Below are 13,691 nucleotides of genomic sequence, written 5' to 3'. Positions count from 1 at the left end.
TTGCCTAAGGATCTCCGCACCTTTCACTATGGTTTCTAAGAGCCTGACACTTCCCCAGTAAGAGAGGGGAAGGCTTTAAGGATCTCCCCTGGGCCCAGGCCAACTGAGCAATTGCATGGCAGTCCCTGGCAGAGTGAGGAAGAGGGCAGAGGGCCTCCTGGGCCCCCCGGGAATGGGGAAGACACACCATGAGCTCCTTTCAAGTAAAACTTAGTTAAAAATGTTGGAGGAAGAACAGTTATTTTTTAATGGAGGACAGAAGGAGGAATGTCCTTCCTTGGTGATGAGGCTTGGAATGAGTGGTTGTACATACACGGCGGTCTTTTCTGTGGAAGATCCCTGCCCACACAGGGGTGGGGAGTAGGATTTGAGGCATGTCTGTTGTTTCCAGTTTATTCTATCTCTGGATACTCCACTGGTCCTGTAAATGCAGACTGGAAAATTAAAAGACCCATGTTCACTTTAAAAAATTTTTATTTTACAAAATGAGATTTTCTTGTAGGTGATTTCACTTGGTTTCAATCAACTATTGTTACTACTTTTTAGGTATGTGTTCTGTCCCACTGGTGTGGATTCCACAGCCCCACAGCCACCCCCCCCCCAACCCCTGTCACCGTCACTAGATGGGAATCCCTAAGTGATTGGAGGCGAGTCACCTCTCGCTGTCTCACCTGTCGCTGGTGCCTCTATTCACATCCCATAAATGCTGCTACCTCCCATCCTCATACTGGCAACACTTTCAAGTGTTCGAGAAAGGCACTGTTGAATGCTTCTGGATTCTTATAGCAGATCAGTGGAAATTGCATATTAGATCATTCTTTCTGTTTGTAAGGGAAATAGGTCAAGTGATTGAAGTTAATGTCAATAGATAGTTGGCCCAATATAATTTTGTTTGAGATGTATTGCATTATTTTTCTCCATTGGTTATAAATTGAGAGTATTAATGGATATTTCTTAAATACCCTTTAAGCTCCTGTGTAGCTAAAATAATATTGAGAACAGTGTATCCAAAGAAAGGAGACACTCCACCTATTAACTTCCTTCAACCGACCTCACATTCATTGAGGTTCATTGACAGCCTTCTTTCCACACTGCCTCCAGGAACTTGCAGAGGACACGGTTGTAAGAGATACAGTAACCCTTGTCTGCAGGCACTAGCACAGATGGGAAAGATAATCAGACTGTTTCTTTTTGAGAGATCTACATCATTTCCACGGAAGGACGGAAGGACCGGGCAGTTCTGCTGGACTCAGACTGAAACCATTACTAACAGACACACTTCAGACAGATTTCATAATCACCAGACGTGTGTAGTACAAATGGTTATGGTGAGCTTCTGGGGCTCCCAAAAGACCACTAAAACTGTCCGGCTTAAACAGTACTGAAGTTTTGAAGTTGGAATTAAAAAGAATGATTCACTTTAATATTAAGGTTGCCACCAGAAAGTGCTTCTTGGGTTTTCCAAAATCGATTGGCTCCATGGCCAGCTGCAGTTCTCTCAAGAGACACCCCCAAATCTCATCCTATGTGATTACTTGAGGTTTAGGGAGGGTATTGAATGACATGGTGTGGATTTGATCAGGAGTGACATTATCACATGATTACATTTTCCCCCACATAAAATAGTGAATGTCATGAAAGAAAATAACTCACTTTTTTGTTGCTGTTGTTTTTATTTATTATTTTAAATTTATCTTTATTGTTGAAAGTATTACAGATGTCCCCCTTTCTCTCCATTGACCCCCTCCACCCTGCACCCACCCCTCCCAGGCCTTCACCATACTATTGTCTGTGTCCATGGGCTATGCATATATGCATACAAGTTTCCTGTTAATCTAAGATCTCACTTCTGAATGTTAATGTTTCTGAAAGTGAGTTTAATTTACAGGGTGACTTGACATTGTTATTACGAGGCTTCATCCAGAAGACTGGGGTGAACTCTTAGAGAACTGAAACTTCCCTGAGAGCTTTCCTGATCAGTACTGCTCCCCGGAGTAGACGTTGGGTACTGAGAAGTGGGGGCATCTCCTGCTGCCTCCAGCAGGTTCTCCCAGAGCAAGGCTGGTCCACTTCCACCCAACATACTCCGGAGGCAAAGAGCTGCAGGCTCTTGGGATACATGCTCCCTTTCTCCCTGGGAGGCCTGAAACCCAATCACTGTTTTTTAATCCTTTAGTTTGTAAAAAATGTTTCAATTGCAGTCGACGTACACTGTTAGATTAGTTTCAAGTGTACAACATACTGATTCAACATTTCTATAGCTTAAAAGCGATCACCCGGATAAATCTAGTACCCATCTGACATCATACATAGTTATTACAGTTATTATTGACTTTACTAGAGGCCCGGTGCACAAAATTCGTGCAGGGAGGGGCCGGGGGTGGGGGCCATCCCTCAGCCCGGCCTGCAACGACGCCAGCATCCCTCGCCCCAGCCTCCAGCCCGAGGACCCTCCCCTCCCTTAGTGCAGCCGGGTCATGGATGCTGGGCTCGTGTTGCCAGGGCAACACTGCCAGAGTCCCACCCCAGCCACTATGGGCACCGCCATCTTTGTCGTGGAGTGATGGTTAATTTACATATTACTCTTTTATTAGATAGGATTCCCTGGGCTGCCATTTACATCCCAGTGACTGTTTTTATGACTGGCAATCACTGTTGTTTAATTCTTGAGTTTTTCTTGTAAACAAAGCTGCCCACATTCTCTTCAGTTACAAGTCCTGCTTTATGTGAGCAAAGCCCAGTCTTCCCAATGGGAAAGGCTCTGTTTTGGGCCTTAGCATGGCTGAGTGATGGAGCAGAAGTTGCAATAATTTGGACTTTAAAAAAGCAGGATTTGGTAGAATCATGAATTTTATGCTTCCCAGGAGTACACAGTCTAGCAGGATTTGCAGGAACTTGTCTAATTAATGTGAATGTCATGTAGAATAATCTGTTGGAAGCACATGAAAAGATGCTCAACATCATTTGTCATTAGGGAAATGCAAATTAGACCACAGTGTCAGTGTGATACTGCTGGGCATGTACCAGAACGTCTATAATTAAAGAAACTGACCAAACCAAGTATTGGTGAGGACAGCTGGTGGGAATGCAAATGAAACAGTCACTTTTGAAAACAGTTTGGCAGTTTATTAAAACATTAAAAAACACCTACTGTATGCTTAAGCCATCATACGCTTAAATTGAAGGTGGGGCAAAAGTAGGTTTACAGTTGTTCATATGGAAATTAATACAATAATTAGTAAATACTAATAGAAGAATAAACTCTGTTTCACGTACTTAAAACTGTAAACCTACTTTTGCCCCAGCCTGTATTTACTCGAGGCATGACAGGATGTCCAAACAAAAAGTTGTACAAGGTTTGCTCCTAGCAGTTTTATTTGTAACTAGAGGCCCAGTACACGAAATTTGTGCACGGGTAGCGTCCCTAGGCCTGGCTGACAATCAGGGCCCATAGGGCCTTTTGGCTGCCAGCCGGGGCCTCCCTTCCCTAGCTGTCAGCTGCTGCCAGGGCCTTCCTTCATTCTTCACCGCCCCCTGGTGGTCAGCGCACATCATAGCGAGCGATCGACTCCCAGTCTCCTGGTTGAATTCCCGCACTTTGCATATTAGCCTTTTATATATATAGATAACCCCAAACTGGAAACAACCCAAATGTCCAATGAAAAGATAAGCAATTATATTTATTTATTGGCTATGTCCTTACAGTGGAATGCCACTCAGCAATTGAAAGAATCAACTATTAATATATGCAACAACATGGATAAGTCTCAAGAGAATTTTGCTGAGTTAAAGAAGTGGGATAAAAAAGTGAGAGACTTGTGAATTGGTAACAGTGGGGATATAGGAAGGAGAGGAAGAACTTTTGCATTACTTTAAACATAGAATTGATGAGGTTTGATTATGGCATAGAGCTGGAGGGGTCATAGACTTTGCGGTCTTTCTCTAGCTTAAATATGTTTGTCTATGTGGAACATCACCTAGTTAGCAGTAAGGATTACATAAAACATGGTGATTAAGTATATAATAAATGATGAGCTAATTGCTTAATACTGATCCTGTGATAGCTCCAAGACCCCCTTCCCCCTGAAAAGAAACATCCAGTAGGCAAACTATCAATACTTGCTTGCTTAGGGAAAACAAACTTATATTTTGGCTTTCTAATGAAACAAGTATAGATAGCTAATAAAAGTGTATTATTAGGTGATACCTCATTGTGGTTTTAATTTGCATCTCTGTGATGATTAGTAACCTTGAGCATTTTTTCATGTCTATTGTCCATCTGTATGTCCTCTTTGGAGAAATGTCTATTTAGGTCTTTTGCCCATTTTTTTAATTGGATTGTTTGTCTCTCTCTTATTGAGTTGTATGAGTTCTTTATATATTTTGGAAATTAACCTTTATCAGATGTATCATTAGCAAATACATTCTCCCATACCTTGGGTTCTCTTTGCATTTTGAAGATGGTTACTTTTGCTGTGCAGAAGCTTTTTAGTTTGATGTAGTCCCATTTGTTTATTTTTCCCTTTTTATCAGTGAAAATTCTGCTATGTGAGATGTCTGTGATTTTACTGCCTATGTTTTCTTATAGGATTTTTATGGTTTCATGACTTATATTTAAATCTTCTAACCATTTTGAGTTTATTCTTGTGTATGGTGTAAGCTGGTGGTCTAGTTTCATTTTTTTTTTGCATGTATCTGTCCAATTTTCCTTACACCATTTATGAAAGAGACTGTCTTTACTCCATTGCATGCTCTTGCCTCCTTTGTCAAATATTAATTGGTCATAACAGTGCAGGTTGTTTCTGGGGCCTCTGTTCTGTTCCATTGAACTTCATGCCTGTTCTTGTGCCAATAGCAGGCTGTTTTGAATGCAACGGCTTTGGAGTATAGATTGATATCACTATGATCCCTCCAACTTTGTTCCTCTTTCTCAAGATTGCTGTGGCTCTTTGGGGTCTTTTTCGGTGCCATATACATTTTTGAATATTTTTCTAGTTCTGTGAAATATGCTGCTGGAATTTTAATAGGACTTGCGTTGGATCTACAAATTACTTTGGGTAGTATAAACAAATCAACAAATGAAAAACGCTGGTAAGAATGTGAAGAAAAGGGAGCCTAGCACACTGCTGGTGGGAATGCAAACTGGAGCAGCCACTATGGAAAACAGTATGGAGTTTCCTTAAAAAACTAAATATGGAACTGCCGTCTGACCCAGTGGTCTCACTTCTAGAAATATATCCTAAGAATCCTGAAACACCAATCAGAAAGAATACATGCACCTCTATGCTCATAGTAGTGCAATTTATAATAGCTAAGATCTGTAAACAGCCCAAGTACCCATCAGTAGATGAGTGGATAAAAAAAGCTGTGGTACATTTACATAATGGAACATTATCTAACTGTAAAAAAGAAGGCTCTCTTACCCTTTGAGACAGCATGGATGGACCTGGAGAATATTATGCTAAGCAAAATAAGCCAGTCAGAGAAATACAAACATCTCACTTATATGTGGAATCTAAAGAACAAAATAAATTGACAAACAAGATAGGATCACAGACATAGATGGAAGCATAAAACAGACTGACAGATCTCAGAGGGGAGATGGGAAGGAGGGTGGGTAGAGATTCGTCAAATAAGCATATATGCATAAGCCATGGGCACAGACAATAGACAGGTGAAGACCTGGGGGGTGCGTGAGACATGGTTGTGGGACATAGGGGGAAAATGAAGGACATCTATAATACTCTCAACAATAAAATAAAATTTAAAAAGAAAAAAAAGTATGGGGAGATAAAATGAAGAAATGGTCACAGAAAATGGGATTGCTGGAGCCAGTCTCATGGACAAGAGAGAGCAAAGGGCTGGGGGCAGAGAGACCAAAGAAGGAAGTAGAATCTATGGGATGCCTCAGGGGAAAAGAACAGGAAACTGATTCGGAAAGCAGCCAACTTTATGGACATCTTGTTAATTTAATGCCTCTGTGATTCTGTCCTATCTTAATTTGTGTGGTTGGATTTACTTGGTCACCTGATCCAAAGTCTATAATTAATTGCAGCTCATCAGAGGTAGTGTCAATTGTGCTCAAGGGCATAGCTTCTGGAGATTATATTCCATCTCTGACCTTAACACCATATAAGCTCTCTGGATATCTGTTTCCTTATCTGTAAAATGGTATCCCCATCGGTTCCTACCACTTAGAGTTGTTGTATTAATAAGAGATTAAAAAAAATTGTGCACAAGAAGTGCTTAGCATTGCTTCTAACCCATAGTAAGGGCACATAGAAAACAGAGCCTATTCGTTCAGATCCCTCTTACCAGCAATGACTGCTTTTTATGTGAAGTCAGCAGGGTTTTTCTTGTCTTGTTTCAGGCTTTGTGGATTTGACCCTCCATGATCAGGTCCACCTTTTGGAATGTGCATGGCTAGAGATCCTGATGATTGGTCTCGTCTGGCGCTCCATGGAGCACCCAGGGAAGCTCCTGTTTGCTCCTAACTTGCTGTTGGACAGGTGAGTGACCTGGCGGTAGCTTGGGGGAGCACATCCTGTGTCATCCCCAAATTATTCCTGAAGCGCTTTCACTTGGTCCTCCAGGAAGCTTCCAAGAATCCGACCAGGTACGTTTACTCTACAAATGGGCAACTCTGGGTGATGGAGGCCAGTCAAGTTCACAGAGGTCTATGAATAACTTTCTGCTAGGCGTCTTTCTGGATTAGCTCTATTATTTCTAAACTATATGTGTATTTGCACTTATGTATTTATACAGAGTCCAGTATTTTCACGGCAGACATACCCAGAACCCGTTCGTATATATATGTATGTATATGTATAATGTGTGTACTAATAACACTATGAATATTCCTTTCTAACTCCACCTTCACCTTGTGTTGATATATAAAAGAAAGGATGACTAACCTTCCTTTAATTAAAATACATTTTTGGCCCATGGACATCCAAACCGCAATAGCCTTTCCATTTCCTTCTCCAATTTTCCCATCAGTGAATGAGGAAGTCTGACCAGAGTTCTGAAGGCCTCTTCCAGTTCTGCCAATTTATGAAAGTTACTTGTTTATTTTAGAAAATGAATTCGCTTTTCAAGGTTGCTGCCATATTTATCGTGTCCCGTTTGGGTTGACTAGGGATGTGAGTCCCATGGTCCTTTGTTGTTCAGCCACTGCCCAGAGTAATAGAATTAGACACCATTCACCAGCAGCTCCCACTGGCCGAGTCCCTACCCAGCACCAGCTGCTGTGCTAAATGCTTTGCATTCATGAGCTCATTTGATGATCATGGCACTTCTAGGAAGCTGTCCTTCACATGTTACCAGAATGGAAGCTAAGTTTCTGCATCTTGCAAAAAGCATTAAGCCAGTGAATGGTGGACCAGGGTTAGAATCTGAGCTCTGCCTGGCTCTGGCTTGCTCATATTGCATACTGTCCCATGCACGTGACCTCCACACCCTTTCCTGTCCAGCCATCCCCCTTTGGTTTGCTGCTGCAGCCTTTTGTTTCCAGGTAGACCTGTCTTTGTGGGGCACATGGCCATTGGGATGGGAAAGGACCATCTCCTCCTTGTTTCCTGCTAACTTCCCCCCGCTCTGCTCAGCAGTCCAAGACTGCCTGGTGGCCCAACCACATGTCTGGAGACTGTACATTCCTTCCCTTCAGAGTGCCACACCGCCTCCCCATGCCCTGTTCCTCTCTGGGCTTCCCGACACTGCCAAGCCCCATGGAGCAGAGTTACAGCAACATTGACTGGTATTTAAGTACCGGAGAACTGTATATGTTGACATCTGCATAGAAGTAGGGGAAAGAGAAAGTCAGAAGTCAGATAGTTCTGTCAGCCATGGATTACTGATGTTGCCAACGAGGGTTTTATGCTTTATCCATGATTAGTTATTATGATGTCCTGTTCGGCCCTGGCAGGGTAGCTCAGTTGGTTGGTGTGTCATCCAATATGCAAGGTTGCAGGTTCAATCCCAACAGGGCACATACAAGAATCAACCAATGGTGCATAAATAAGTGGAACAACAAATCGATGTTTCTCTCTCTCTCTCTCTCTCAAAATTCCTGTTTTCTCAATCCTTTGCAAATCCAGGTATTTGTGCCTTCCAAGGCTGTCAGAAGGATAACATTTACCCCAGTCTTTCCTTGTAATTACTCAAATGTTAGTATTGGCAAGTGGGGTTAGTGATTATAGGAACATAAAAGCCTACTGGGTTGCCATTCCACATTGGTGCGCAGAAGACATATTTTCTAGCTTGAGTCCATTTAGGAAGAATTATTGCTTGATGTACTCCCTGATGACAACCCATGATATCTTGATTCTGGTAGCTTATAACTTTCCTGTTAGTCATATGCTTGGAGGCTAATTTTATCTGCACCATGCTTCGTCTACCCATGATTTCCAGTTCTCCCCTGTGTCCTGCAGCGGCGAGTTCTAAACACTCAATGTAGTCATCTCTTCTTGTGAAAACCAAGAATTTATGGTTATTATAAGGCATAAATAAAGAACCCAGTGATTTCTCCTAATGTGCGTGTGTCTTTTACAAGAGGAAAGTTCAAGATAATAAGAAGGCCTGTGAAAGCAATCAGGAAATGGAGAAAACTTATTTTTCCATCCTAGCACCTAATTCTTTGGTGTGTTTTGGCACAGAAAACCAAAAATCTGTCCGCTGTGGCAGCTCCGAATGCAGCTCTGCATTTGGTCCTGCTTGAGTGCTCACACTGGAAAGGCATAGGCGGAAAACACAAGCAAAAATGCTCAACTCAGATCGTTGCTCCTGGGGTCTCTGTTTTGGCGGGAGCAAAGTTTGCTGTCGCTGGGAGGCAGATGTGATGTGAGGGGAAATAATGTAAATTGCCGGGTCGGTAAGACCATCCAGTTTCCAGGGGACTAATTCTGTTCTGCAGGCACCATCAGGGCTAACGAATTCTGAGAAGTATTTGTGGATTTCTCAGTAAAGGCAAAGCACTCTGGACCCCATTCACTCTCAGGGGAGGAAGAAAAAAAACACCCTACCCATTTGAAAAGCAGCCTTAATTCAACAAGCAGAGCATTCCCTGCACCTCGTCTGGCCAGACGGTTGTTGATCTCGCTCTTGTCATCGCTCGAGCACCCAGAGGCTCTGCCTGTGGGAATAGAATTGGACAACAGAAGTTCTTTGACTGTAGGCGGGGAGGAGGAACAAGTTCCCTCCCCGAAGAGAAAAACAGGTTGCTGCACTGCAAGGAATATTTTTCTTCTTCTTCTACAGAGCAGACTGTTTTCAGATGATAAATTCATTTTACATTAAAAAAGTCACTTTCTAGAAGAAAGCATTTTCATTTTATGTTATTTATTGTCAATATTTCAGAAAAATTGTGAATAAGAATTTTCAAATAAAAATAAAAAACAAATTCTAGCAGTGCTTTTATTGGCTTTTTTTGTTTTGTTTTTGTCTTCTTTTTGTTTTTTTGGGGGGGTTAGAGAGAGAAGAAGGGAGAGGGAGAGAGAGAGAAACATCGATGCAAGAGTGACACATTGATTAGGCTTCCGCTTGCACACCCCCCACTGGGAATTGAGCCCACAACCTGAGCATGTCCTGATCTGGAATCAAACCAGCAACCTTTTGGTGCACAGGATGATGCCCAACCAACTGAGCCACACCGGCCAGGGCTTGGCTTTTCTTTTTTAAATATATGAGGTGGGGGGGTGGGGAGGAGAAGAGGAATAGAGATATAGAAACCCATGAGAGAGAGACATCGATCTGCTGCCTCCTGCACACCACCTACAGGGGATAGAGCCTGCAACCCCGGCTTGTGCCCTGACCAGGAATTGGACCGGTGACCTCTTGGTTCATGGGTTGATGCTCAACCACTGAACCACCTTGGCCTGGTGGCTTTTCTTTTTTAATTGACTTGTGTGTGTGTGTGTGTGTGTGTGTGTGTGTGTGTAACTTGATGTAAATTCTTTGCAGATTTCTTTACTTGGAAGAGTAAAAAAATAAAGTTCCAAAGTAAATTGATGAATTCAGACTGTGATCCATCCACAGGTTTCTCGGACATGAAGAGAAGGACCTCCCTGTATACTCCCTTTTCCGGTTTCCCCCTTTGAAAAATGCGTGCTACCCCCGAAGAGAGCATTGCAGTAGCTGAGGAAGCAGGTGGATGGGGGAGTGAGTGATTGTCCCATTCAGTCCTGGGTAGAAGATACTTGAGTTACTTTAGTAGCTTTGCTGGAGTCCCTCCATAACTCTCTGGAAGGGCTTCAGTTTGCCCCATTCATATTGCAAGAACCTTGTTCATAACCTCTTTTCATTCTACCTTATAGAAATGGACAAAAAAAAGAAAAATAAGGAAGCCAACATTTATTTAACTTCTATAATGCTGGGTTATCGTCTATACTTTCTGTATTTCATTCATTGCCTGAGAATACAGATAGCAAAGAGTGTTATTAGTTTATATTCCTTGGTTCTCTACAGTTCTGAGACCTTAACTACTCAATGGCAGATGCATTCTGACAAATCTTGGGAATATGAAATTATAAACTGTAGGAAAAATTAAGGCCAAAAGAAGTGAGAAATTAGCTAAACTGTCATTACTGCTTCCTCTGATTGAAAATGAATCTAAATATCTATTGGACTAAAAACCAGTTATATTGTACACTTTAAATGGGTGAATAATGTGCTATGTGAATTAAATTAAGATATTAAACACACACACACAAACCACACACACATATTGGAATATCAGCAGAAATCATTTTTAACAAGAAGACCGTCAATCATGAAAGCGCTTCTTTACTGGAAAAACTAAAAAACAACAACATTCAAACCAAGGTTTCTCCCTAAAAACAAAAGCAATTAGGTAGCATTATTTTGTAAGCTTGCTAAGCCACAGGTCTTTATTTAACTCCTCAAGAGGAATAAGCCTGTAAACAGTAAGGATCCACTCAATACAAAATCGCTCCAGAGGAAAAGGCCTGATTTCAACCAAAGAATTAATCCTGTGTAAGAGGTTAATTTGACTTTCTTACATTTTTATACACCACATTATTTTTGTGTTTGCCCTATGTTATTCACAATGAGCCAACAGATTAATTTAAAATATAATCAGAATGATATTTTGACAGTTTAATTCTAAAATATCTTAATATTTTTTCAGTCACACATGCTACACAGGGATAATCAAATAATCTACCCCTTCATAGCTGCTTTAATCAGAGCTATTTGTCCACATTGGCATTATAAAGACCCTCCTTTGTTTTATTGAATGCCATCAAAATCCAATGATAAAGGGGGATGGCCACCTTCAAGTCTGTGTTAGTTAGGGTTCAGTTTAAGTCAACTCAGTAGTATTGGATACCATCGTCTCTAGGATCCTGCGTGATACTGAAGGATATGAAAAAAGAGATATGTAAGAGGCAGACCTGTCCTCAGGGAATTTACTGTCTAGTGGTAAAGTAATATTAGTATACAAATGAGTGCAAACAAAAGCAAGCCTGCACCGTACCTACTTCCTTTCATGTCTGGTTTATCTCCCTCTATCACTTCCTTTTTTTAAATTAAGCTATAGCCCTGGCCAGTGTTCTCAGTGGTTAGAGCATTGGCCCATAGACCAAAGGGTTTTGGGTTCGATTACTGGTCAAGGGCATGTACCTGGGTTGCAGGTTCGATCCCCAGCCCCGGCCTATCAGGGCACATGTGGGAGGCAACCAATTGATGTATCTCCCTCCCACCCTCCCTTCCTTTCACTCTCTCTAAAAATCAATGGAAAAAAATATCCTTGGATGAGGATTAACAAAATCTAAAAAAATCAATACAAAATAAAATAAAACGAGATATAATTGATATACAACATTATATTAGTTTCAAGTGTACAACATCAGTATAAAGGAAATCCAGCCATTTGCAACAACATGGATGAACCTTGAGGGCATTATGCCAGTGAAATAAGTCAGACAGAGAACACCATTAGGACCTCACTTATATGTGGAATCTGAAAACAAAACAAAACAAAATGAACTCATAAACACAGAGAACAGATTGGTGGTTGACAGAGACCGGGGTGGGCGAAATAGGTGAAAATGCCTTTTCATTTTGTTGATGGTTTTCTTTGCTGTGCAGAGGCTTTCCAGTTTCACGTAGTTCCACTTGTTTGTTTCTGCTTGTGTGGCCTTTGCTTCTGATGTCAAACTCAAAAAATCATTGCCAAGACCAATGTCAAGGAGCTCGCTGCCTGTGTTTGCTTCTAGGAGCCTCATGGTCTAGCCTTTAATCAGTTTTGAGTAAGTTTTGTGAATTGTATTAGATAGTGGTCTAGGTTTCTTTTTCTTTCCTTCTTTTCTTTTCTTTCTTTCTTTTTTGCATATGGCTGTCCAATTGTCCGAACACCATTTACTAAAGAGACTATCCTTTCTCCATTGTATATTCTTGGCTTCTCTGTAGTAAATGAATTGACAAGATGAGGGTTTATTTTTGGGCTCTCTATTCTGTTCCATTGATAAGTAGGCAGTGGAGAAAGAGGCACCTGAAGGGCTGAGAAAAGACCTCTTAGATGGTTGACCTGCAGGAGTTATAAGTAGAAACGAATCCCAGCCTGGGGTTAAGGCAGAGTTTGTTTGAGACGTAGAAGCACAAAATATCTGGTTCCAAGGAAGGGTTAACTTACAGAAGAAAAAAGTTAGTGAATTATGCCGAAAACTGTGGAGAGGTGGGCAGGAGTAAGAAGGAATGGATTTGTTAATAAGGGGATTATTGTTGTCCCTAAAAAGAACATGTTTAGTAATAGGTGGGGGAGGGGGAGAGTGTAAATGTGTTAAATGAAAGCATCATGTATGAAAAAGGAAATAGGCAGGGAAACCAGAGAAAGGAAATGTGAAGTAGCTTTTCGAGATGTTCGCTAGCGAAAAAGCAGTGGAGTGCTCGTCACTGAGAGCAGCAGCACCAAGGGGAAGGGAAGCCCTAGTTCCGTCCTGTGATATCCGGGAGAATTTTTGGGGTGGCTTTATGAGCTGTGGGTCTTTGTCTATTCAGTGTGCACCAATCAAGTGATCTGCTATCCTTTTTGGATGCTGAAGTTGTTCCATCTTTGACTAAGGAGAGCCCCTTCATGCTAACTCTCGTGCCATTGGGATATAAGCCATTAGCGTTGGATGCCTCCTTGCTGAAGAGCACAGTGACATCTCCCACCCTCATACTGTCAACTTCCTGGCCCAGAGCCAGAACTAACCATTTGTGCAAGGGGCACACATTCATGTCAGAGAAACTGGCATTTAGAACTCAACCTTGGCACTTGGTGTGTCCACTGTTTTAGAGTTGCCATAGTTCTTGGCTTTTTAATGGGTTGAATTAGGATATAAACACCTTTAAAACAAAACGGTAGCCCTAGCCTGTGTGGCTCAGTGGATAGAGCATTGGCCTGCGAACTGAAGGGTCCCGAGTTTGATTCTGGTCAAGGCCACATGCCTGGGTTGCAGTCTTGATCCCCAGTAGGGAGTTTGCAGGAGGCAGCCGATCAATGATTCTCTCTCAGCATTGCTGTTTCTATCTCTCTCTCCCTCTCCTTTCCTCTCTGATGTCAATGAAAATATATTAAAAACAAATAAACGCAAAAAGGCATATATTATTTCATACTGACATTTCCAGTTCAAACCTTGGTTTCTAACAATATAATTGCTCATTTGATTATCTTCCATTGGGTAAAAACATTT

At 41.7% G+C, this 13,691-nt stretch overlaps 1 protein-coding gene across 1 annotated transcript in view; it reads left to right on the top strand.

The window, feature by feature from the left end:
- The window catches only part of ESR1 (estrogen receptor 1), a 203,794-nt gene that overhangs the window by 145,156 nt on the left and 44,947 nt on the right, over window positions 1–13,691 (top strand). Inside the window, exon 5 of the mRNA XM_006102212.3 lies at window positions 6,371–6,509. Within this exon, the coding sequence (XP_006102274.2) occupies window positions 6,371–6,509 (139 nt within the window). The remainder of the gene's footprint in view (window positions 1–6,370; window positions 6,510–13,691) is intronic.

Source organism: Myotis lucifugus, unplaced genomic scaffold (genome assembly GCF_000147115.1).
Source record: "Myotis lucifugus unplaced genomic scaffold, Myoluc2.0 scaffold_405, whole genome shotgun sequence".
NCBI classification, from domain to species: Eukaryota; Metazoa; Chordata; class Mammalia; order Chiroptera; family Vespertilionidae; genus Myotis; species Myotis lucifugus.
Note: the sequence above shows the minus strand (reverse complement) of the source record. Positions and strands in the feature narration are given on the sequence as shown.